Source organism: Herpailurus yagouaroundi, unplaced genomic scaffold, assembly GCF_014898765.1.
Source record: "Herpailurus yagouaroundi ecotype Mexico unplaced genomic scaffold, PumYag 142, whole genome shotgun sequence".
NCBI lineage: Eukaryota > Metazoa > Chordata > Mammalia > Carnivora > Felidae > Herpailurus > Herpailurus yagouaroundi.
This window is the reverse complement of record NW_024412397.1, coordinates 46,011,430-46,038,854: the sequence shown is the minus strand read 5'-3', so window position 1 is coordinate 46,038,854 and position 27,425 is coordinate 46,011,430. Positions and strand designations below refer to the sequence as shown.

Sequence of the window (27,425 nt, the reverse complement as noted above, 5' to 3'; positions counted from 1 at the left end):
GACCCCCCAGCTGCAATGAGCCTTCGAAGAAAACCTGCTACTTATGTCGTGTGCACATGACATAACTTCCCTCCTGGATCAGAGTTTAAAAATTGGACTGAATGAAACAAAAGGCCACCAGATCAGATCAGTGAATTTTGCTACAGCTAAGGATTTGCTTTTTGGCTCGTGTACGTTTTGTGGCTTGCCCCCTAGAATTAAGTGTTCATCTGAAGAGGCGTGGTGATTTTCTTTCTTTGATGTTGGTATTAGATTAGAAGGAATGGAAGTATTTTTTTAAAAAAGAAACCTTACTTCCTTGTATGATATTCTTTAAAAATATAGCCATAATGTAGCATGATCTTGTAGCACCTGTCACAATGAACTTAGGGAAAGTGGGGACTCAATAATACTAATAACTGAATGATATAATCATTTCATTTAAAAATATAAAGCTTTTTGGTCATTGAATTAATGGTCATCTGTTTTTTTTAATTTTTTTTTTAATGTTTTTTATTTATTTTTGAGACAGAGAGAGACAGAGCATGAGCAGAGTAGGGGCAGAGAGAGAGGGAGACACAGAACCTGAAACAGGCTCCAGGCTCTGAGCTGTCAGTACAGAGCCTGACGCAGGGCTCGAACTCACAGACTGTGAGACTGAGCTGAAGTTGGACGCTTAACCGACTGAGCCACCCAGGTGCCCCTGTGGTCATCTGTTTTTTAAAAAAATCATTTCACTTTGGCTGCAGAAATTCAATCTGGAAACTGAGAGAGAAAATTTTATCTTTCCTCTCAACCTTTCATAAAATATCAGGTAACAGAGAAAGACTAAAAAAAGCAGAACTGTATAGTGCCTGTTTGTAAACCATGCTCCCTCTTCAGACACTTTCTATATTTATTTATCTGCCTTGATCCCTCGGAAGTCCCACTGGCCTTTTTTTTTTTTTTTTTTTTTTTTAAACAAGACTATCTTGGCTTCCTGGACTTTTGCATTGTGTTGTAAATATACTGCCCCATTGATAAGAGCCTCTCTTTTTTTTCTCTAGCTCACAAGTTGGCGCACCAAATGACCTCCTAGAAAATTCTTAAGAACTGATCAGAAAGTGTTTTAGAAAAGGACAGAAGAAAAGCCAGTAGCAATAGAAATCATCCTTCCTTTTGTACTACATTGAGAAACCTGAAGATCTCTGCAGGGCAAAATATCCTAGAACTCCATTCCTATGTGACATGTCTACGTGGACCTGATTAAGCTGTGGGTCGAGCCCTGACTCGGACAAGACTGACAGCCACGTCCAAGAGCAGCGTGGGTAGCCGGGGGGCCCACACGGCACCCTCGTGCTCTAGCCCCGGCCCCAGTAAGTCCACGCTGCTGTGCTGGTCAAAGGAAAAACAGTTAGATCATCAAATACATGCACTTCCGAGTGTGACTTTTCCATTTTTCGGATTACCTTGATTCGGGGTATTTGGTGAGGGTGGCCAGGCTGCTGGTGTACATGTGGCCGCCCACATCAATGTGGACGGGCGCATTGGATTTTGTGAGCTGTGCTGGAGTAGGAATGCCTTGGTTGTTCAGTGGAGATGCAGGAGATCTAGTGATCAGAGGTCTTGACATATTGGGCCGACTGTCCTACAGAGAGATAAGCAAGTTTAGACACGTTTTCGGTAGAGAGAAAGGAAACACACGCATCATAAAGAATAAGCCAGAGACTAGTGTTGATATTCTTTCGGTAATAAAATCTTGAAAAATCAGCAGGCTCTCACTCTTGTTGTAATGAATATTAGAAACACAGAATCTGCAACAAAGAAAAGGAAAACTTCCCAAGCTCCGAATCAAGGAGCCGAACTAATGTTCACTTCCAATCATCCTGAGCTCTATGATGGCCTATTTTACTAATGAATTCTCACATTTAACAACTGCTAAATGGCACATGGAGAGTTACCCTCATTCCAAATGAAAAGACAATCAACACTTAAAACAACCCATATCTAAATAAAATACATAGGCTTTATCCTTCTCTTTGGAAACTTCCCTATTGCTATGCAGTTGGGATAAATACAGATCTTTCAGCACTTGTGTTCTGCAACTATGCTCGATTTCTATTTTTTTAAATCAGGAAAATGAGGGTATGACTAACCTGGCCTTCAGCACACATTCTCCAAGCAACTTTGTAAACAGGCACCCCAAGTTCATCAGTCAAGAGATTAAAAAAAAAAAAAAAATCAACACACACTCTACCCATTTGTTCCCTGCTTCACTCTGTACAAGACTAAAGGTCTGGGGACACTTGGAAAAGACTGTACCCTTCAGTGGTAAGTATGTGCTTGTGAGCATGAGCAAGTTGCTCTTCTCTATGCCAGACTTCTTGAAGTGATCAAGCTCCCAAGGTAGAAATGGGGCAGGTGTCAATGGAGAAGCCCCACAGGCAAAGGTACAATGTGAGCAGGGGCGCCCGGGTGGCTCGGTCGGTTAAGCCTCTGACTTCGGCTCAGGTCATGATCTTGCAGTTCACGAGTTCCAGCTCCGCCATCGGGCTCTGTGCTGGCAGCTCAGAGCCTGGAGCCTCTTGGGATTCTGTGTCTCCCTCTCTCTCTGCCCCTCCCCCACTCGACGCTGTCTCTCCCTTTCTCTCAAAAATAAATAAACATTAAAAAAAACTTTTTTTTAAAGGCACAATGTGAGCAAACAGAGCAGATGGAGGACAACATCACACGGGGGCAGCGAGAACATGTTGAAGGAACTGTACACTTGAGGAAATAAAATATTACATCCTTTCCATTGATACAATATAAATATTTCAAGCACTATCCAAACATGGTCTCTCACTCTCTTAGTGATAGGGCCCAAACCACAGACAAGTCAAGTCACGTCTCTGGCACTCAATGAAGGGGTCAAATATTTAGAGTCTACAACTGAGGAATAAGTTAAAATAGCATTTATCCCTCAGTTCTGCAAGGCTAACGCCACAACAATACTCTCAGATTTATAATTTAGCCAGAGATTGTTTTCAAACATGCAAACAATGCGTGGCAAAGCCAGTGACAAGGCATAATAAAGGGATTTTGAAAAATGCCTTTGATGGAGATTATAGAGGGGAAGTCATCTAGTTTTTGCGCATAAAACCCAGCATGATAAAATATAAATTTGCAAAACATCATAGATTTTATGATCTGAAACAGCTTTAGGAGCTACCTGGGGCACAACTGTTAGACTACTTAGCATTAACCACATGTCTAGGCAAGACAGCGAATGCACATACTTTCTGAAACTCTGCAGCTACCATGAATGCGTGGCGATTGAGCCTTTACACAAAACGCTGACCATCTGTGTTGTGCTTTTCTCCATGCTGAATTAAACAGGGCCCAGAAACAGTCCTAGGAAAAGAGCTAGTGTTTTATTTCTTAAATGGGGTGGTCGGTTCACGGGTGTTCACTCTATTATTCTTTAGATGTTCCTCTATATTTTTAATAATGCAAAAGTTATTAAAAAAACACAAAAGGATGTTTGTAGCACACAGAGAAGAGAAACTGAAGAGGTATCGGATGGGGGGAAATACAAAGACAGACACGGTTGGTAGAAAATATAAAACAGTTAAGATCTGAGAATATTAAAAGTTGCGTTTTAAAATTTGAGTGAGAGAGAACAAGATTTTTCCTTTCAAAATGCAATCACACAACCTCTGCTTTTGAGAGATACTTCCTACCTGGCTAAAGACACCCCCCCCCCCCCCCAGTACCTTCCACCCTGTTACAATTCATCCCATCATGGACTGCAGCGCCTGTAATAGTCTTTCAATTGGACACATTCTGTATCCTGCCTGAGGGTGCTCAGGCGAAAATGAACAGATTTGCAGGGTTAATACTGTAGTTAGACTGTGACCTCATTCAGCACAGCTCCAACACTGCGAGGTCTATAGAAGAAGGAGAAAAAAAATTAAAGCATAACCGATCGGTTGAAGGATTCCAGATTTCCCAGAATATATACCATTTACATTGTAAATCATAAATGTATGGATATTGCTGAATTTAAAATTAAGCCAGTGTTTCTTCAAGCGGCGGGTGGGCGGGCGATTAACCCTTAAGGGCCAGGAGGGGGTTTCTGACTGCCACACCCAGGCTCACTCTGGCAGGGCTCCCAAGTTTCAGAACTGGTCTTCCCTGAGCCCCCTGACTTACCTCCTCTGCTCTCTTTCTGCATTCTGGGAATCTTCCCTGGTCTGGGTGTGTCCCCATTAGGTGACTTCTAAGGCATTAAGTGGTATTTGCTAACAGAGTAAAGGGTTTTCATTCACTACTTTCTGTACTGGTGCAGACTGAAAGAACTTCTAAAATGCATAGGCTGGGATGGGGGAAGAGGATGTTTGGGGCTGCAACGTCTCGGCGTTTCCAGTGGATACTCTGTAGCTACTGCAGTTACTCCAGATGCTTCCTCTGACACATTCTGGCAACCCCTTCCCTTGCCGATGGCTTTCCCTTCTTTCTCTAGTCTCTGAGGCCCAGATGGGAGGCCTGTACCTGCAGCCCCCATTTCCCTTCCAGCCTCAGGACAAAGCCCATGCCCAGGGTGGCCACGCCGAGCTGGAAAGAACTGGGTTCTCACGGACATTGCTGGCACACCGAAACGACCAACTCTGAGCCCATCTCAAGACTTCCTGCTACTTGGAGAAATAAATCTCTTTCTTTTTAAAGCAAGTTTGAGTTGGGGTTTCTGATACCTATCCTGACAGGATACCCTTCCTTGACGCGGCTCCCTGTGAGGTCATCTGGCTTGGTGAGACGTCGCCTGTGATGCCGTGAACAGCTGCCTGCTGACAGATGCAGAATTTTCTACCGTATTATGACCACTTTTCAACTCCACTTCCCCATCTGCCTTTCCCTTTGATTGTTCACCCATCATCATCTCAGTTTGGATATCTCTTAGAATTATTTCCGGTGAAAGGCAAACCAAAAACTTTAACCAGAAAGGGCGCAAATGCCTTGGCTGTGTCATCATCACTCCTGACGAAACAGCCCAGTGTTCTGTAAGGTGCCCAGACAGAAAGCTGTCTCTGATAAACTCCCACCTGGAACTGACTCTACCTAGGAGAGAAGAACCCTAACATTAAGCTATTTGGTTATTGGCCCTTTCTTGTGCAGCCCATTGTTCCCTCCTTCCACGATATTTACTAACCTCTCCTGAGTGCCAGGCACTCGACCAAGAAATGGATATACAACAGGGAACGTGACACACTGGTCCCTGACCTTACCGGGCTCGCTGTTTGGTGGGAGACAGAAGTCAGGAAACAAGCAACTGCTACCAGGCAGGGAAAGGCCATGTTACTGTAGCAGCTGAATCAAGGGGGCCGTAACCTAGGCTTGGGGGCTGGGAGGAGGGATGGGGAAAGTCCCCTGGAGACAGTCTAAGCTGAAATCTGATAGATGAGAAATCAACACACAGTGAGCGGGTTGCTGGGAAGGGTTCCAAGCAGTATCGCCAAGGCCCTGAAGTAGGAGAGCCCACGGTAGTTTGTAGAAATTAAAAGTATAGCATGTTGTGAGAATTCTCCCACTTACCTTTTCCCCAAGGTCTAGAGGGACAATGTAGGAAACAGAAGCTTGTAAGATGATGGCCTGAGAACCACAGAAGTAAATGACAACTTACAATGAAAAAAATAAATAAAACCCACTACAACATCCTATGTCTGGAAAAGAGGAAAGGAAAGAGGAAGTCAGCCAACAGCCAGCTTTCTAAACAGCACTGTCCGACAGAACTTTCTACAAGAATGGAAATGTTCTAGATCTGCTCCATTTGGTAGGGTGGCTACCAGCTACATGTGGCTATTTGAGCATTTGAAGTGTGGCCAGTGGAACTAAAAAACAAAATTTTAAATGTTACTGTAATTAATTTAAACTGTAATGTACATAGCCACACATTGGTAGCGGCTGTACCACTGGACAGCACAGTAAAGGCTTACCTTGAATTTTTCTTAATATATGGAAGCCCAAATCATGACAGACCTGAACCTATCAGCCACGTTTATTTATTTTTTACAAGGTGTTTTTTTTTTTTTTTTAAGATTTTACTTTTAAGTAATCTCGACACCCAACGTGGGACTTGAACTTACAAACCCCGAGATCAAGAGTTGCACGCCCTACCAACTGAGCCAGCCAGGCGCCCCGCAGCCATGTTTAAATGGAGAAGCAGAGTTACTTCAGAAGTGAATACAGACAGTTCATGACTTCACAGCACTATTTCTCCCTATTTACTGATTTTATGAAAATAAATTAATAGCCACGCAGTGAGGAAAACACATCTATGGCTCTCACAGAGCACTGAGAAAAGGCACCAGACACAAGGACATGTCCTGTATGCCCACTCACACGAAGTTATGAACCATAAAATGAATGCATGAAGACAGAGCTCAGAACACTGGCCACCTGTGGGGGTTACTGACTGGGAGGGGTAAAGAACGAGCCTTCTGGACAGTTAGACAAGTTCTAAATCTTGATCTGGGTGGTTTCACAGTTGTATGCACGTGGACACTTAAGATTTATTCATTCACTTTACTCTAAGTTCTACTTAAAAAGAAAATAAACCGAAAATAATCTTGGGAAAAACTCCAATCAAAACACCATGCTGTTCAAATACTCATCTAAATTTCCGTGAAATATTACCTTTTTTAAAAACTAAAAAGATGTTTATTATTTCCTCTCCTAGGATAAACCAAATCTGACCATGGTACTTTGACATAAAACAGCCATCTGAAATTGTATTTCAAATTCCTCTTTCCCCCATTTCTACCCCATATGCCTGGATTTTCCAGGCATGTTGATCAGCTTACCTTTAAAGTTTCCATTTCTTGGCTGCTTTCAGTCTGAGGCTTCCCTAGCTTAATCATCCACCTCACCTACCCAACAAAGCAGCAATAATTTTTTTGGTAGGAGACTCCTTCAAGGGATTTGACTTCAGGCATCTTTCAAAAGAAGCTAATGAAAAATTTGCCTTCTAAATCTAACCTAGTTGTGTGCTGTTCAAACAGGAGCCCCAGGGGCACTGCCTGGAACAAATGAGCTGAAGTTTAAACTGAAAGTTTGAATGACTGACTTTGTTAAAAATGTATGCCCCTGTCTTATGTCACGTTTCACTATTAAGTTGGACTACACTACCTCTTTCACTGGGAAAAGAAACAGGTGTCTTAGGGATATTTCCAGAAAAGCATGTCAATAGTAAAATACTTATCTATATTATTTGATATTGTAATTCATAACATTCTATAGAGGAGTGAAGGAATTTAACACAAATCATAACTTTTCCACAAATTTCAACCTTAGTATCTCTCTCTCTCTCTCTCTCTCACACACACACACACACACAGAGAGAGAGAGAGAGAGAGAGAGAGAGAGAGAGAGAGAGACTCAAGTAGCATCTATATTACATGAAATGGAATGCCTAGAGACTGGAGTGTTCTCATGAATTCTATTTTTTGATAGCTGGCCAACCATTTAGGGTACCCAAACTGTACTCAACATATCTTAAGCATGGATGTTGCCAGTTCCTGGGATGGAAATCTATGGTTGCCTTCAGAGTGTTATTTTAGAACTGACACAATCCTATTGGACTCATAATGACGGTTCTTGTAGAAAAACATCAGTTTACTGATCATAGTTACTTAATGGCATAACAAGATTCTCAACCATAATGTCAACGTATTTTGTGAGAGATCTCATTTGTTTCTTCATTTATTCAAGAAATATTTATTGGGTTCCTACCATGTTCAATCTCTATGGCCTCTATTGACTTTAACTAAATAGGAGAATGACCTGAGAAAAGAGAGAAAAAACTCCTATAATTTCACATGAGTTAAAAAACAGAAAAACAAAAATAAAAACAAAAGCCCACCAGCACTTTAAAGTCTGTGAGTATTGTATATGTAACTTATTTAGAGGACAGTTTCTGTCAATCTCTGAAGACACCTGAGAATTAGGCCCCAAAGCCTTCTAAGCCTCCAAATCTGACATCAAATCTTCCATTCACGTTATCATAGGAGCCCCCTTCAACTTCACAGAACCTATTTACTCTTAATTCATGCATTTATAACAGATGTAGTCATTGGTTTTCTAGCCCATAGGACAATAGCTACTTACAAAAATCATTCAAGATGACATCATCCCCCAAGAAACCCCCTAGCTTAGACTGGAAAGTACACAATATACTGAAGAAAGATTCCTGCCCAAAAATAGTAAAGAAAAACATGTTTTTAAGGTAAGACAACTTTCAAAGCTTTATACAGCTGGAAAAGTAACCTATACAGAACACCCTACAGGCACAGGAGAAAGAGCCTTGGTGTTGGAAACTGGAGACCTGCTTTCAGCCGGCCTTACCCTTTGTGTGATCTCGGAGAAGTTTCCAAACTTATCAGACTCGTTTCCTCATCTCTAAGACAGGGCTAAATCTTCCCACCCTACAGAGAGATAAAGCCAGCAGCGGGTGAGACATGTTTGTGAGGGCGTATAGTACAAGGCTTGGCATAGAGAAGGACAAAGGAAGTTTCTTTCCTTCTGCACATGAAAAATGAAATCTCACAGAGCAGTAAACCAGATGTACAGAGACGACTTCTATGGAGCAATGGAGAAATACAGAGAACTTTAGAGATAGTTGAGGAGGGAAGAGCCACAGGTGAAAAAAACAGCATTTTACAGTGATGAAAGGATTATATCGTGGGGTACAGATAAGTGAAAAGAAAACAGGACAGAGCATAACAAGATGCTAGTTATGTGCCGTGGACAAGTATACGAAAGAAAGTGGAGAATGAAATCGGCACAGTTATGTTCATAAAATGAAATGGCAATCGAATTGTACCGATTTTCCTTTTCGGATCAAAAATCTTAATTTCACAGATTTAAAAAAATCCCAGAAATCAAAAATAGGAGGCTTCAAAGTTGTTTCAAAATGACTAGCAACTGTGTTAAAGTAATCTGCAATTGCTTCCTAATCTGAAACAGCAAAATGTTACTCTTGCTGCTGGCCAAGAGGAGGGGCTCCTAATGTTTATCTATTTCAATGCACAATCTCTGCCAGATATGCGGTACGTGCCCTCAACATGCCTTTTTATTTTTTTCTTTTTCAAATGAAACATGTATCTGAGAAGCTCCCTTATTAGATTACTGAGCTGGGACCATGAAAAGAACAACTATTTGCCAAAATTTCTCTGCTTTTTGTTCCCCCCAGAAGGAAAGTGAACTGGAAAAAACAGAATATTTTGATAGAACTTTGCTGTGCTTATTATAGCTGGATTATTTTTTAAATTAGATTTCTTAGATATTTTTAAATGCATGTAAAACATCAGAGTATTTTAAAATACACATTACAGCTCAACTATGGATGTCACTAATTATTTTTTTTTTTTAATATTTATGTATTTTGAGAGAGAGAGAGAGAGTGTGCACGTGGGCAGAGAGAAGGAGAGAGAGAATCCCAAGCAGGCTCTGTGCTGTCAGCACAGAGCCCAACATGGGGCTCAATCCCAGGAACCATGAGATCATGACCTGAGCCGAAATCAAGAGTCAAGCTCTCAACTGAGCCACCAAGCACCCATGATCGTTACTAATTAAAAAAAAAAAAATAAATAAATAAAATAAAAACATAGCATTCAAGTGGAAAAGTAGGTTCTGTAACAAAACCTAGTGTCCCTTTTTCATAGGGAAAGACTTTTCCGTAGGGAAAAGTAGGTTCTGTAACAGAACCTACTGTCCCTTTTCCATAGGGAAAGACTATTTTTCAAAGATATGTGTATGTGCAATAAAAAATTCTGGAATTAACATCAAAATATTAGTAGGGGTTAGGACTACGTAATGATGTTCCAGACAAATTTTATTTTTGTTTTTATTCTCTTGTGCTTTATGACACAGAGCATTTATTACTCTTGAAATTTAAAAAAAACAATTTTTAAGAAGAAAAAAATGTACAATTAATCAATTAGTACATACTCTTGGCATGCTGCTATATTTTACTTTCATAATCAGGATTTTTTCTTTTTTTCTGACATTTTAAAACAAAGGACTGAATGAAGAAATACAGAAATTTTCGGATAATGCTTCCTTTCCCTTTATTTTCTTGCCAGGGAGGAAATGTGTGGAACCAAAAATTAAATGGGCCTCAGGTCATGGTAAGCTCGTATTTAGCTGACACAGAAGTCTATTTAGTTTGATCCTGAAAGAATGGTGCAGGAATATATGGTTTCCACACTCCTGGGAACTATCTGGTCATCTGCGCCTTCCTCAAGTTCGTCCATTCCCAGATCCAAAAGACAGCAAAAGCAAGACAAGGAAAGATGTACCTGCATGCCTCCCACGTTTCCAGAAGTTGGTGCTCTGCATGCGTTCTCTTGGAAGGAGAATGCATAATGGCAGCAGAAGCTGGCAATGAAACAGTATCTAACGCTCACAGAGGGCCTCCTAGTCTGAAATCAGAAACCCCTGCACAATGTTAGGTATTATCACCATTTCACGAAGAAGGAAATTGACTGTGGGGTCAAGCGGCTTAGCCTATAATTATCTAGTAATGAATTTACAGCGATATTTGACACACTAGTCACTGTGTACCAGGATAAGGTTACCACGCTCCATTACTGGGCTATCCATGCTCCGGCTTTCACAAGAGAAGGGACAGATTTACCTTGCTCCATCCATGGTCTTCCACGCAGCCTGTTTTGAAAATGAACACAACTGGCTGGAGGGTTAGGAGGATGGTCAGTGGTCATGCAGAAGGCAGGAGCCAGCTGGCCCAGCACTGGACTCCTCCTCCCCCACCACACACTGTGTATTTCCCCCACCACAGAGAACTGGCATTTTATTTACTCCTCTAACTGCTAGTCCTAGATCTTAACTACAGGACACATCTGCCTCGAAATAGACAATAAACTTGACGTATTGACTTCTTGGATGTGGTCATAAAAATTCCTTGTCTAGCAGTGTCAAAAGCTAAATGTGTTCCTTCTAACCTTAATTGCCTCTCTGGGAACCTCCTCTTAAAATTCTTAGATGGTTATTTGCTTGACCTTTGTGCATTAAAAAATAAAAAATTAGAACACACAGCGTTCAAAATATACTAGCTTACTCTGACTTATACAACAGATGTTTCAAAAAGTTCATTTGCTCACTTGTTCATTCATTTAGAAAACGTTGGCTGGCTCTTCTATTTGGAGCTAGGCTAGGGCAATGTGGAATTGAATTTTTCAGGGAGTTGACAGTCTTCTCTGGGAATTAGCCATATGCACAGGCAGTTCCTGAAGAGAAGAGATCCCCATGTAAATAAAAAAAAAATTTAAATCAAATCATCCTTTAAATGCTCTGAAAACGAGTTATTGACCCTCTTCAACAAATCCTTTTGAGGGCAAGCAATACTTTGGTACAGCAAGGCATGCACTTGGCTTTATGAATCCAGAGTATATTACTGCTAAATAACACTTATACTTAGTAATTCCATGTTACGAGGATCATACTAAGTTCTGGCACAATTATTTTTAATTTTTATTTAATTTAATTAATTTTTTTTTTTTTTTTTTAATTTTAGACACAGAGCACAAGCAGGAGGGAGGGGCAGGGGGAGAGAGAATCTTAAGCAGGCTCCACACCCAGCATGGATCCTGACCTGAGCTGAAATCAAGAGCCAGATACTCAACTGACTGAGCCACCCGGGGGCCCCAACCCAATCAGTTTTTAAAAGAGGGAACCATTGCAGTACTTCTACTGACGCTGACAAACGTTTCTTAACTCAGCATATTTTAGAGGATGGGACAAAGGAGAGCCCAAGCCACGTCACTGAAGAGGGACAGGGACCGTGGCAAGCCACCTACCTGGCTTCAGTTTTCCCATTGATAATATATACCGTTGGACCAGATGGCCTAGAATGCTTTTTTAACTCCTGATTTCTTACTACGCTGTAATTTTAAAAACTATCCGCCATAGAGATTCAAGTATCTTAAGGAGGCTAGCATTTTAGGAGGTCAGAATTGGAATTCAAATCTTCTTTGAAATCAAGGAGAACCGGTCATGAAATGAAAGGCATTCCTAAAGCATGAATGCAAAAGAAAAAAGAAAAAAGAAAAAAAAAAAAAAAGAAGAAGCTAACACAGAGAGATTCCTTAACAGTCACAGCATTTGCTCTGGCTGATTAGGAAGATTAAATTTTAATCACTACAGCTTTTTATTTGCCTTCACCAACAGGAGGAAATAGCCAATAAAATATGGTGCTTAATGAACAGAATGCCTACTTCAGAGATTCTTTACTTGGTGCCATCTAATGGGGCTATTGTTTATTTATTTACATCTCGTGTTGTTCTAAAATACTACAGCTGTCTGAAAGCAGCTTGAGATCCCCTTCCGGAAGAGAAAACAACTGTATAGGTGATAGAAAATGGATGTCTTTTAATAAAGTAACACTCTCTTATAGGCAGAATCAGCGTCAACTTTTCAAAAAGATGTACTGGGTGATACACCAAAAAAATGGGGGGCGATGGAAGGAAGCAGTCCCGTTGTGTGCACACCAAGACGAAAGGGTGGTGTGTCACGTGGATAGGCACTCCAGAGGTCTAGTGGTTTGCCAGAAACGCTTCTCCTGGTTGAAATCCGCAGGTGGGATCTTTACCACGAGAAGATGTAGACTGACCCCCTTCCAGATGTTTGAGTCACCCTGGTTGTTAGTCATGTCATTCTGTTCGAGTTGCTAGTGGGAACTGGTATTGAATACAAGTAGGGATGACTCAACGGGCTACCTTGGTTGGCTCTGCTCCTTGCGAGGTGGCCAACGACGGGTCGGCCAGCAGCCAACTAAGGGGCCAAGAGGCCCAACCGTGCCCATAGCTGAACCACTAAGCCTGGTATGAGCACAGCACCCTCGTGTCTCAGGATATTTTTGAGGGGACATCAGCTGATGAAACTTCCTGCTTAGCAGCAGATGGGAGAGAAGATAGCATTGAAAACACAGATTAGGAAGAAGGCGAATGAGCAGTAAAGACAGGAGCCAAACAGTCATCCTCCTCGCTACTTTACTGCGATGAGCTATTCTTTACAATTTTCACACTGTAAAAGGAGACATCTGTGTTCTTGGAGAAGTATCTTAAAATAAACACCAACAAGAGTAAAAAAAAAAAAAAAAAAAAAAAAAACAAGAAACCAACTTTTTTAAAGATCAACCTGATTGGCAAGAAAAGTTTGGTACAAAAATAGAAATGTGTTAGGAGAAAACAAAAATCATACCTGGAATTTACATTAGTGCCCCATGCATACGAAGCAGTTATCTGTGAGATCCTAGAACTCCAAAGGCCTTACGAACAATCATAACCCACAGCCTTCCAAAAGGTCCAGAGGGGGAGGAGAGTAAGGGCCATACTGTTTTCTGTAAAGGAAGCTGAGGTAGGAATATTTACATTAACAGCTCAAGGTAAAAAATAAAAAATAAAAAAAGAAAGAAAAAAGAAAAGTAGTTGATTCAAAGTCAGAAGCAAAATATTCGGGGCTCTAAGCCTGCATTCTCCTGTCTCAAATGTGCTGTCTCCTTCTGGGGCAATCTGGGAGTGTCTGACCCACTAGGACCTGGATCCAACTTTGAAAACAGGCCTTTCATTTTCCTGTGGCAGCAGACGCACTGGAGCATTTCCGCTAGAGGGAAGAGAAACGGGCAGCAGAATGCCTTTGGTATTCTTAAAAGCCCCAGCTTGATTTTATTAGATGGTTCTTTAACCACAAGACACAGCCTGCAATGCTATGACAACCACAGAGGTGGCAGAGCGAGATGGGTAAATGCAGTTTTGTGCATAAAGAAAAGCGGTCCATATTAGGGAAGCAGGACAGGGACAGAGGTCAGGCCGAGAAGAAATGAGAAGATTCGAAGGAAGAGAAAGGGGCAGGAGGTGAGAAAGGGACAGTGATGCAGCAGGCAGATGGAAAGAGAAATTGACGGAAAGGAAAACACAGGAGATACAAGAAAAGCGAGGAGGAAGAAAAGCCTGCGTGTTGTGGGGAGTGGAGTGGACCAGACTGGTTTTATCTCATTTCCCAACCAGGAATCTACTTATCTATAGACAGGAGGTCAGTTTCTAACACCTGCCCATCTTGTTTATCCTCTTATTGATTCCATATTAGGACCTTACTTGGTCCCTCTACGTGGGTAGCTGTGCAGGAAATTTGGGGAGGGTTTAAAGGCTTTTCTCCAGGTCTGGCAATCTGCCGCGGTCCTCTCTATAACAAACTGGAAGGATCCCTCTATGTGTTGTTTCCTTCTGAAGACTGTGGGGCTGAAGCCTAATTTTTAATTTTTTTTTTTTTCAACGTTTATTTATTTTTGGGACAGAGAGAGACAGAGCACGAACGGGGGAGGGGCAGAGAGAGAGGGAGACACAGAATCGGAAACAGGCTCCAGGCTCTGAGCCATCAGCCCAGAGCCCGATGCGGGGCTCGAACTCACAGACCGCGAGATCGTGACCTGGCTGAAGTCGGACGCTTAACCGACTGCGCCACCCAGGCGCCCCAAGAAGCCTAATTTTTAGAGAACCATGTAGATCCTTCACCCACGTGGAAAGTTCACTGATAGACATGCCCATGGATACACGGGTTAGCCCATGGAATGGAAGATCCCAGGCACCAATTAAAGCCCTGCAAACAACATCAGAATGAAATTGGGGGTGAATGCTACCCAGTTATTTTTCCTATCAACTCCCCCACAGTACTTAATGAAATGCTTTTTTTTTAAATTTTTGCACACAGTAGAAAATGAATTAACAGTATTGACGATGATAAAGCAAGTCTATAAGGTGCTACAACTGAGCGCTGAGCTTCCAGTAAACGACCTCACTGATTTTTTTTTCCTTTGGGGCAGGTGGCCCTCAAACGCGTTTCTGATTTGTTACCTACTCATCCCATCCATCAAATAAAAAATAAACAAAACCCACAATCTCGTGGCATTAATAGGCACAAATTTTAATTAAGGAAACATTAAATGCTGATGAGGTGACAGGGATTTTGTGGAAATAAACGCATAATTCTTCCCAATACAGAAGCCTGATGCGGTCATACTGCACAGTAAAAATACCTGCACCACGAGGAACTGAGCAGCTCAGGGCTTGCCAAGGAACTGCCAGGGCTGGCGGTGTTGGTGTTGCCAAGGTTTAAAAAAAAAATGATGAAAAGGCGGCCGACCGGGACAAGAGCGTCAAACCGCAGCAAACCAGGTGAAGTGCTTTTCACAAATGAAAGGTGTTCAGAACTACCCCTGGAAATCAACCAGACTGCAGGCTGGTGAGGACCAGAACGGTGTTCTGTTCACTGCATCCTAGTCTCCAGCAGCTAGAGCGTGGCATTCAGTAGGCACTCAGTAAACATTTGCTGAAGAACGGGACAGTGAACTCCAGAAGAGAATGCAAAAGGTGGGTATACGAAAGCCCCCTCCATCCTCCACCTTCCTCCACACGATTTCTCTCTCTTCTCTCCAATAACCATCTAAAGTGTTAGAAACACCTTCTTAGAGAGAATAGGGAGCAGAAGGGAAGACAACAGAAAGCTAACCCGGGGCTGGAACAGGCAGAACCCTTCAAGTAACACAATGCACCAATACAGCCACATGTCACTTCAGCACAGAGAGCAGGAGAGACGTTAAGAATAACTTAGGTGGACATTTATTCTGTAATACAAGTAATACTGTTTTTAAGTGAAGTAAAATATTTTATGGTATAATCTTAACAATTTGACAGCCGCTCTTTATAAATTCTATTTGGAAGAATATTACTAGCACTTTAGCAATGGTATACGGAGGCAGAATGGAATCGTGAGCTCCAGGGCCAGCGTGCTGGGTTTCAGTCCACCACATGCCTGCTGTGTGATTTAACCCTCTATGCCTCAGTCCCTCCATTTTTAAAATATTTATTTATTTTGAGAGAGAGAGAGAGAGAGAGAGAGAGAGTACACATGGGTGAATGCAAGCAAGAGACGGGCAGAGAAAGAGGGAGAGAGAATCCCAAGCCGGCTCCGCACTGTCAGCACAGAGCCCGACACAAGACTCAAACTCACGAACAATGAGATCATGACCTGAGCCGAAATGACGAGTCAGATGCTTGAGCCACCGAGGGACCCCTCGGTTTCTCCATCTTTAAGATAGTATTAACAACACCTTTCGTGATTACTGTGAAAAAATCCGTAATTCACATAGAGTAGAAAGTTATAAAAAGCATTTACCTTGTTCCTGAAATAAATAAATAAATAAATAAATAAATAAATAAATAAATAGCAAGCTACTATTCCTAATAATGGTTTTAAAGATTTTATAAAAGATGATTGTTAGTTTCAAAGGATTTCATGAATGGGGCGCCTGGGTGGCTCGGTCGGTTGAGCGTCTGACTTCAGCTCAGGTCATGATCTCCCAGTCCGTGGGTTCAAGCCCCGCATCGGGCTCTGTGCTGACAGCTCGGAACCTGGAGCCTGCTTCAGATTCTGTGTCTCCCTCTCTCTCTGCCCCTCCCCTGCTCATGCTCTATCTCTCTCTGTCAAAAATGAATACACATTAAAAACAGTCTTTAAAGGATTTCATGACTATTTCTAAGGTATACTTACAAAATACAGGTCTACACATAAGCTGCTTATATAACCATTCTTATTTGTTCTCTATTATCCAGTGGTTGTCACCTTGCTGTGAAATCCCAGCCTACTTTATACTATGTGTTATGCAGGGCTGCACAAACATCCGGAAACTGGAACTTAGCAAAGATAATACACATTATCTGAAACGCATAATGTGTATCAAGGAACTTTTGGTATTGCTGACCACCAAGAATAAATAAGTAGTAATTCCCTTCTGTCCTGCTTTTACGTTCTTCTCAAATTTCTTGAAGTACAACATCTATCTTGATGAAGACACTGGGTGAACGAAAATGTGCCTGGCCATTATATTAAATCTCACGGTCACTGCTTTTCACACATCTTCAGAAGGTCCTGAGCCTGATGATGGCCTTGGAGGGCCACTGCTTAAAGAATCCCCACGTGAGCAGAAGTGCCCTCGAGATCCAAAACATGCCTCCTTTCTGTAGTTCTGAAATATGACAAATAAGCAAGAAAAGACTCTGGTGTGTGACTGACACAAAAATGTTAGCTCCCTGTTTCTAGGTCAGTCTAGCATTCCTTGGAAAAGTGTTTTTTATTGAAACAAACTAAATGAGTTCTAAATCATCTTTACATTTGAAAACGCACTGGCCTTCTAAGGGAAATCCTAAAAGGTAATCAACTGAAATCAAGAATAAAGGCACTTACCTTCCTGGCCTATTATCACTTGGAGAAGATGATTTCAGTATTAATAATATTCAATCAACCATTTATACAAACTAAGACTCAAAATAAATCCCATCCCTGGAATTATTTTATCTACTAATAATGTACTTGATATCCTGTTTCATATAGTTGGTATATGGAAATTAAAATGTTAAAGAAATTAAGCAGTGATTACCACTTCTCTAAATCTATATTAAGCAATATTCAGCTGCACTAATGTAATTTAGTTGGATGATAATAAAGACAAAGATAGGAGGTGGCAAGGAATTAGCATATTTGAAATGTAAAAAATAATTGCGGAAAGGGACTATAGCAATTCTAGGTAAAAAGCCTATACTTTCGGAAGCAATTGTGGTCGTTTGTTACTCTTAATTTAAAAATCTGTAAGAAAGCATCAAAATCAATTCAATTCAGTCTTAATGAGACAGCTCTAACAGGAGCTTATTCACTGTACCTGTCCTAATTAGCATGAATATGTCCTCCGTGTCAAATCTGACAATACGCTTAACTAAATTAACGTTAATCCCACAACACAGGATCGTATTTGAGTTAGCAGCTCTAAAACAGAATTTGCACATTAATATTTTGATAGTGAATAACAGATGAACTCAGGGCTGGAAAAGAACTGGTTTGTGATTATTTCCCCAAAAAGGGAAACTGAGGCTCAAGGGAGACTCAGAGGCTTGCTCAGGGCCCCGCTGAGGAGTAGCTGGAAAGCATGGGTTCAATACATGTATGTGCCCAGCTATTTTCTTTTTGTCACCTCCCCAGAGAGACCTGGAGTCCTGTGTCACCTTGTAAAACTAAATGGAAGTCAGATGATATCCCACCTCGATTATTGATGACGAATAGCATTTGTTAAGATTCCCAAACAGAAGACCTCAGGTACCCCCCCCATGAGGTTATTAACTATAATTCTTGCTTTTTAATTGCCACTTAGGCTAAAATGACTACCTCTTCAAGATCTATATGAAGATAATTTGGAGATTTAGTTTGGGGTGGATGTCAACACAGACACTAACTGACCTTAACTCAACACGTATTTCAAAAGTGTTATGAAGGATACGCGATGAGAAAAATAATGACAAATTAGAATGAAAACAAGAGAAAACTAATGACTGGAAAGGTGGTGGCTGCCCATTCCATATTTTAGCTCTAAAATGTTTTCAGTGTGTCCCAAACACGAAACTGCAAGGTGGTTACCTTTCAATTTATGCCTGTAAACCTTTAGTCCTGCCTGGCTGCCACTGGAAATAGTGAGATGGTGAAAACAGTCCCCACTTCTTTTTTTAATTTTTTTTTTCAACGTTTATTTATTTTTGGGACAGAGAGAGACAGAGCATGAACGGGGGAGGGGCAGAGAGAGAGGGAGACACAAAAAAAAAAAAAAAAAAAAGGCTCCGAGCCATCAGCCCAGAGCCTGACGCGGGGCTCGAACTCACGGACCGCGAGATTGTGACCTGGCTGAAGTCGGACGCTTAACCGACTGCGCCACCCAGGCGCCCCGACAGTCCCCACTTCTAACTGGCACGACATGAAAACATCTCGGCGTCGGGCTGGCATCTCCCTTGTTTTAATTTCCCAAAGGCTGGGAGTTTGGAAAGCTGGATTTGAGTGTTCCCGCACACGCCTGCTGCCCCAGGTTGTCAAACCTTCTCCCGCCATAAGGTGAGGAGGCTGAACTCCTCCGGAAGAGTGCCCACATTAGTTCCCGTGGGACCTTCTTCTTTTCAGAGGAGAGCTTATACGTTAGTGGCAGTGTGCTGGGGAGGCGGTGGAGGAAGGGGCCGGGGCCACTCTCCCTAGAGGAGGCTGGGCCACCCAGGACCTGGAAGGGGGATGAGCTTGGGCCTGGATTATCACCCAGGGGCTCCAGCTGCGACAGTCTCTGAGTCTGCTAATGATAACAATGACGGGTAACGTCTTGGGGGCCCTTCTGCTGTACCGGGCCCCGGTCACATTCAACTCTTGAAATGCACTATCTCATCTAATCTTTATAATGACCTTGCAACATTTCACCAACAATGTCATTTTTATAGCATACTCCAGTCTTCTAAAGCTCTCATCTTGGCAAAAGTTCACCTTCCCTCGGCGAAACCCATTTTCCAGGTAGCACTAATCAACGACTTAAATACCCAAAGAAACTTGCCTCTTTTATTAAGTGGTGAAAAGAATACTTACCTCACAAACCTGATCTCAGGATTTCATGAGGATATGAGGTATCTAAAATAGGGCTATAGGCATAGTAAGGAAATAACTGTTTTTTTTTTTAAAAAAGATCTATCGGGGCGCCTGGGTGGCTTAGTCGGTTGAGCATCCGACTTCAGCACAGGTTATAGAATCTCACGGTTTGTGAATCTGAGCTCCACGTGGGGCTCTCTGCTGTCAGCACAGAGCCTGTTCTGTCCCCCACTCCTCCCTCTCTCTCTTGCTCTCTTTCTCTCACAATAAATAAATAAACTTTAAAAAATAGTATGAAAAGATATATCAAAATTGTACTCCATCTAGCTATAGGATTTTAAGAGCTGGATTTATAATACTAAAAACTTCTATACTAGATTCCTGTGGATTAATGGTTCACTTTAAAAGCAGACACACACAGGGGCTCCTGGATGGCTCAGTCGGTTAGGCGTCCGACTCTCGGTTTCAGCTCAGGTCATGATCTCACGGTTTCGTGAGTTCCAGCCCCGCTCTAGGCTCTGTGCTGGCAGTGCGGAGCCTGCTTGGGATTCTCTCTCTCTCCCTCTCTCTGCCCCTCCCTCACTTGTGCTGTCTCTGTCTCTCTCAAATATGTCTCAAAACAAACTTTTTTAAAAAGGGAAATAAATTTTAAAAAATAATAAAAGCAGACATAAGAATACATATGCTATATAATTAGTATATGTATTCACTTGTTTGAAACGCTAGCGAAGATACATTACAACTCATCTATAGTGGGAGGGTGCAGACCAGTACCTGCCTATGGGCTGAAGCTGGGGGTGAAGGTGGTGACGGGGAAGGGGGTGACTGGGAAGTGGCAGGAGGAAACTTTCTAAGATGATGGGAATTATCTAGATCTTGATTGGGGTGGTGGATACATACGTATACACGCTTGTCAAAACTCACTGTACTCTACACCTAAAATTGATTCATTTTGTTGTATGTAAATTATCTCCATAAAAGTGATTGGGGGGAAAAAAAGTAGTTTCAAGAAAAAAAAACAAGCACAAAATTTTACAACTGGATGTTTAACCAAGTCTCTCTTCTCTTGCATGTTTTCATTTGGATTGATTTACTTTATCACTATTGTGGGTTGAGTTGTGTCCCCCAAATACTCATTGGTTGAAGTCCTAACCTCCAGTACCCCAGAACATGACCTTATTTGGAGACAATCGTTGGCTGCATGTATAACTGGTTAAGATGAGGTCGGAAGGGAGTAGAGAGGGACGTAACGCAATACAAATGGCGTCCTTATCAACAGGAGAGACTTGCACACAGGGAGGATGCTATGTGGGCATGGTGGCAGAGATCAGGGTGATGGATCTACAAGCCAAGGAATGCCAAAGATGGCCGAAGAGCGTTCAGGAGCAAGGACAGGCACGGAACAGATACTCCCTCACAGCCCCCAGAACGAACCGAACCGCGGACACCTTGATCTTGGACTTCTGGCCCCTGGGGCTGTGAGACAATACATTTCCACTGCTTAAACCACTTGGTTTTTGGTACTTTGCTATTGGCCGCCCCAGGAAACTAATACAATAGGGCCCATCTTTTTTTCTCCAGTTACATTAGTATTGGACACTTCAGCCAAGTTTCAACTTTCTCATTAATCGAATCTCGAGGACGTCTATCCCCAAGACAGAATCCACCAAAGTCTGCTGAAAAGCAAATCTGCGTGGCGTTCGTGAACTAATAATAAACGTATTTTCTGAGCGCTTACTGTGTGCCAGACTCTGTGCCAAGTGCTTGACGTGAGTCATCTCATTTAATCTCTGCCATGACCACAAAGAATTAATATAACCTCGTTTTCAGAGAGAGAAACGGGTTCATAGAGGTTAACTAATTTGGCCAAGTCACAATGCCAGTGAATGGCCAAGACCTAAAGCAGATTTTAAGCATCTCCCGCAGGGCCGTGTATACGGCTCCATGAATCTGCAAATAGCATTAGTGGCTGACAGCCATGTCGGTAACTTTTGCAGTTTCTGTATTAGAGCGAAAATTCTTTTCAAGAGTACAAGTAACCTTACAGAGGTGTATCTTTTTTTAAAGCCCCTCAAAAATCACATTTCTTCCTGATACTGCCGTAGACTTGTGTTCCTAAAATATTGTGAGAAGTATTACCGAGTGGGGGAAGGTGGCAAGTTAATGATCAAATAAATTCGAGAAACACCAAGTTAAACAGGTTTCTTCATCTGGGCTTCCAACCGATGGCATTGAGCCCTAAACTTACTTGAGTGGGAACTCAAGCTTTTGGACACCTATTACTGCAGAACTGCTGCTTCCTTCCCCTCACTTACTTTGGGGAAAGTCAGCTGTGCACAATGTTTATTTTTATTTTCGAGAGAGGGAGCGAGGGAGCATGAGCGGGTGGGGGGAGGGGGGGAGGTGGGAGGGGCAGAGAGACAGGGAGACACAGAATCCGAAGCAGGCTCCAGGCTCTGAGCTGTCAGCACAGAGCCCGACACGGGACTCGAACCCATGAACTGTGAGATCATGCCCTGAGCCGAAGTCAGGCGCTTACCTGACTGAGCCACCCAGGTGCCCCTTGACAATGACTGACTTTCTGCTTGAACTTGCCATGGATCTGTGTATTACAAGACTCAACTGCTTCGTCCATAAAATATGGATAATAATCAAAGTTACTATCTCAACGGTTGTTGCAAGGGTTAAACATCTGTGAAAGGACGTTGAAATCAGAAAAATCATAACCTTAAGGCAAGCTTTGCATGGTTTTGTGAAAAATCTTATTGTTTAACACAATTTTTGAGTTTAGAAAAATAGTGGTGGAGAGTCTCCTTTAATCTACTGTGAATTCTTCTCTGCTCGCTTAAGGAAAGCTTCTAGCAGCTTCTTGCAAATTGGAAAATGCAATTTGTGTTGCAAGGATTAAGGTTTAGGTGGTCGAATGCTGGCTGGCGCCATTCAGAACCACTCCTGGGTCCCACGGTCTGGACACACTCACCAGAAAACCCAGCCAGTCAGTACCAGTGGCTCCAAGAAGAGAACAGACTGCAGTCTGCGGTCCAGGAACACTGAACCAACGGGATTTGGGGGCTGCAGCAGTGGCTCAGGGGTGGGGTAGGGAGGTGCTAAGTCAGGGGCTCCTCAGCTGTGACCTAGGGCTTCTAATGCAAATGTCCCGAGACCACCTTGTTAGGTACCCTGCCCCTGCCCATCCAGGAGGTGCACTCAGGAACCTACCTGGAGGTGAGGAGCCCACTCTAACAACTCGAGCAGGATGCTGGACCTCGCTGGCAGCAACTGCCAGCTTTCCATCAGGGGGCCCTGCTTGCTGATGGGGGACAGCTCCCAGGACCGCGAGTGCCCACTCTCACTCATGGCCACAGCTGCCTACCAGGCACGCCAAGAAGAAGGTGCCCACAAACAACCCAATCACTTTCAGGCTTCATAGAGAGAAGAAAAGACTTCAAAAGAATCCCCTCAAGTACACAAAACGAGAATATTCAAGGTCCCATTTGATTTCCAAAACATTCTGTCCCTACAGACAGAATTAGCTACGCTTAATAGCATATATGATTTTTATTTTTTTCTCTTAGCAGTGATTTGTGCTGTGAGCCCCCAAATTCACTCACATCCAGGGATCAATATCCCCATGATATCCCACCTTATCTCTATATACTCTCCTAGTCTTACCAAACCTTGGAGCACATACCATATACCCAAACATTTAAGAAAACTCTGCCTTCCAAAAATCATATGGGATGCATGAAATTCATTTGAATATGCATATTAAATGTCTGAATCCAAAAGAATTCATCAGAAAATGTAATAGCGGTTGTCTCTAGGGAGGAAAATGGAACTGGGAGTCAGAAATAGGAGGGAAAGTCCCTTTTAAAATTTAAAAATTTTAACATGCATATGTGTTAATTATAAAACATTTTTAAATTAGAAAAAAATCTAGGGGTGTCTGGGTGGCTCAGTCAGTTGAGCATCCAACTTCAGCTCAGGTCATGATCTAACAGTTCGTGATTTTGAGCCCTGCATCAGGCTCACTGCTGTCAGCCCAGAGCCCGCTTCCGATCCACTGCGCCCGCCCCCTCTCTGCCCCTCCCCTGCTTGTGCACTCTCTCTCTCTCTCTGTCTCCAAAAATAAGTATTTTAAAAAAAGAAAAAGAAAAAATCTGAAGGCACAAAACCACAAATGCCCTTCCAGGGGTATTTGTTCGAGCTGCAACTTTTACTTCTCTTGTGACACGATGCCTTGATCTCACTACCTGGATAAACTGCACCCAAAAAGGTCCTCTGGAAAGAATGCTAAATATCAAGGGTTCATTTCCCTAAAATCTTTCTCCTAGAAAACCCAGCCACTACCAGTAACCAGTTTCCAGCACCTTCCTTTGATGAGTCCAGCAAAGGGCAGAATTATCCAAACACCAACTTAAAAAATTTTGGCTCATTGGGGCGCCAGGGTGGCTCAGTGGGTTGAGTGTCCGACTTTGGCTCAGGTCATGATCTCGCTGCTTGTGGGTTTGAGCCCCACATCGGGCTCTGTGCTGACAGCTCAGAGCCTGGAGCCTGCCTCAGATTCTGTTTGTCTGTCTCTCTCTCTGCCCCTCTTCTGCTCATGCTCTGTCTCTCTCTCAAAAATAAACATTAAAAAAAAATTTTTTTTTTTTAAATTTGGCTTATTCCTGATAATGGAACTCTCTTTACTGATAAGACCTTCAAGGAAGGCCTTAGGGGTTAGGAGGAAGATACCTGCGGATGCTTCAGCACCCCAGGACTGCGCTAGGTGTGGTACACATTCCCCTTGCTAGTATTATCGCTGCCTCACAGGTGAAATGTAGTTAAGAGATTAAAAGTAACCTGTTTCAGGCCTCAGACAAACTGTAACAATGCACTGGGTCCGGTATGCCGGGGCTAAATTCTGGGATAGGATTGCCAAGTGTGATGTGTCCTAACTCCCCATCGCCCTCGGTGTGGTCCAACCAACCACCTCATTCCTTTCTTTGCACCCCAGGGTTAAACCGAACTGACTTGGGATTTCCAAAGATTTTCCAAAACTTTTGTATGAGCTGTTCCCTCTGCCTGGACTGTTCTTCCCAGGCTGGGCCCCTTCATGCCCTAAGGTTTCTTTTCCTTAAGGCCACACCTAAGCAGCCCCACTCTCCCAAAATAACCTGTCAGGTCCCTGTGTTTCCATTTTCTGCAGAATACTTACTACTATATGACATTTCCTTGTTGTTACCTATTTCCCTGTTTTGTTCCTCTCATTCATTCCCCCCCTCCTGCCCCCCAGTGTAAACTCCAGAAGGGCCTGGACCTTGCCAGGCTGGGGGACAGACAGCACACTTCCAGGGCATACGCAGGACGTGCTGTGAGAGTTTAAAGAAGAGTGATGGAGAGATATGCAAATTATTTAGATCTCTCTAAGCCCCCATCCCCAGGGTGCAGCCCTCAGGTTACACAATCCTGCAGGCAGGGGACCCATCTTTACCAGCATTTACCTCTGGGTGGGGAAAAAGAAAATACAAAAATGCATAAAAAACTTGTAAGAGACCAGCGAGGGAGCAATCCTGCCTTGACATTTCTGGGTACCCAGGAAGGAAGGAAATGGGGTCTCGAATGTACAACAAACCTCCCTGGGCCTCAATTCACGAGCTTCAGGAGATCTAGGGGCTTCCTTCCAGCTCTGTGAGGCTGTGGTCTACATTGGTGTTCCACACAGCAAACAGCAGGACACGCATCACAATGGAGATGCAGGATTATTTCAGGTGGTACCGGGATGACTATTTTGTTTCTAAATACTTACAAGTGTGTTTTAGGAAGTACAGTATTAGAAAATATAGATAGCACATCAAACCTGTGATTTCCTGGCGACTATCACTTGGGATGAGTGTAAAATAGTCAATAGAAAAATACTAGGTAAATATGAGTACTGGCGAAATGAGAAAAAGGTCAGGACAATGGTGCAGAGTGAAGTCTGAAAAGGGATGCCTGCTTTCCTCCTGTCTCCCTCAAGATATCCAGAAACATGTTGGAAAGGAGACGCGGGATAAAGGCTTGGTAAATGGGGAAGAGTATGCGTGAGGAAAGCTGATGGGCAGGGGGCTGAAGAATTGGTATATTCAATCCAAACCACCATGCACGCATGGGGATCTTTCCCAACAACTTTCAAACAGCAGAATTTACAACTGCCAGTTTTCCTAGGCTTTAAAGCAACGTATTTTCTGTACAAAGCAGCAATGAGTAAACAGCAGAGCCCAGAATGCTAATGTTTTAACCCCTTAATCTCCAAAGTACCTTTCTCCCTCTTTCTTTTAAAGTCCCTGCTGAGAACACTGTTGTCAGCACCTCTAAGAGCCACAGTTTCTCCTTCTAGGCTCTTTAGGTAGGTACTCTGCAACGCCCAGGAGGGGCCAAATAGGAATACAAAGAACACGTGCTCAGCTGACTGCCCTGCACAGTGAGCTGGGAGGCGAGGGTCAAGGGCAGGTCTGCCCTCTCCTCCATCCCTCCCTCAAAGTAGAAAAGAAAAAAAACAGCTTCTGTTGAAATGTTAACTACAGAAGTGTTGGGGGGGGGGGGGCAGTGCGGAGGAGGGAATACTTACAGACAGAAGAAAAAAGCTGCAATTAGATGCCTTATTGCTTTAAAGTTCAAATTCCAGGTCAGTGGTTGAATTTTTCTGTTGTGTACAAAAGTATTCAAACCAAAACAAAGCTATTATTAGGGTTCTATCAAGATCTTCAGAAAGGAGAGACTGAAAAACAAATTTTTTACGTGTACGTGGAAGAGGATTACTGCAAGCCAACAAATAAATACATAAATGGAGGGGAGGGAGAGATGAACAGGTGCAGCACAGGATTTTTAGGGCCATGAGGCTACTCTGTGTGATACCACAAGAGTGGATACATGTCCTTGGACATTTGCCAAAACCCATAGAATGTGCACAAGTGTAAACCGTGGGGTTTGGGTGCTAAGAAGGTACCGCTGCAGGGTCATCAATTATAACAATGCATCACTGTGATACAGGAGGCTGACAGTCGGGGAGGCTACGCTTCTTGGGGACAGGGTGTATCTATGGGCACTTTCTGGATTTTCTGCTTAATTTTGCTGGGAACCTAAAACGGCTCTAGTAAATAAAGCTCAATAATTAAGAAAAATAAGTTTAAAAATTACACTGCTGGCAAATAATAGTAATTCTCCCCCCGCCCCTCAGAAAAAGCCAGCAAATAAAGTCTTTTTCTTTGGGCACCTATTTTATTCAGGCTCAACTCAGACCGGAGTCTAAAACTTGTCTGTCTCTGCATACGTGCACAGTACTTAAAATCAGTTAAAGTGATGCTAAGGAGAGCCTATCTGAATTCCAAGAAACTCGAGACCCAGCACACTGGCCGTACAGAATGCAACTCCTACAGTGCCTCCCTGGTCTGAGAAACATTTTCATACAGTGTTCCTATTTTGTGAAGCTTTCCTTTCAATAAAATGGGGCTCTATCTTGAACTTGATCCTCCGCTTTATCAATTACTCCATTCAAATACAAAGGATAAAGGATGTCCAAGTTCTCCTCCTAAAGAGGAAGTGAGTGAGGACTGCCCTTTAGGTGGAAAGCTGGAACCCTTAACTCACCAGGAATCCACACCCCCCAGGGAGCACATTGCAGGAGGAGGGGGCTCTAAGGGCTGGGGGCGGGGGAGCGGAAGGGAGGCTACAGTTCCCCAGCAGTCTTCCCTAGGTCAGTCACTTCTGTCAGGGATTTTAGAAAAGCACATGGAAGTATTAACAAAACAACTGAAAGGCAGCCAGCCCCTCCACCCATCCTGCGGATCCTGGATCCTGCCACCCCGTCATTCGTCTTGCTCTCTGTGGACTCCTTCCCATCAGCATGTAAACATGTTTGGGTCTCTCCCATCTTAAAAACATGCAAAATCTGAAGTCCACCAGCAGATCTCCAGCCCTGACTCTCCCGCTCCCTCCCTCTCCTGGACAGTCAG

At 42.9% G+C, this 27,425-nt stretch overlaps 1 protein-coding gene across 3 annotated transcripts in view; it reads right to left on the bottom strand.

The window, feature by feature from the left end:
- The window catches only part of KCTD1 (potassium channel tetramerization domain containing 1), a 92,739-nt gene that overhangs the window by 44,036 nt on the left and 21,278 nt on the right, over positions 1-27,425 (bottom strand). For 2 of the 3 annotated variants that reach the window (XM_040479185.1, XM_040479182.1), the window contains exon 2: positions 1,428-1,606. In XM_040479185.1, the coding sequence (XP_040335119.1) occupies positions 1,428-1,591 (164 nt within the window). In that variant the 5' untranslated portion in view covers positions 1,592-1,606. Of the gene's footprint in view, positions 1-1,427; positions 1,607-10,292; positions 10,380-27,425 lie in introns of those variants that run through there. The other variant, XM_040479184.1, reaches the window with a different exon arrangement.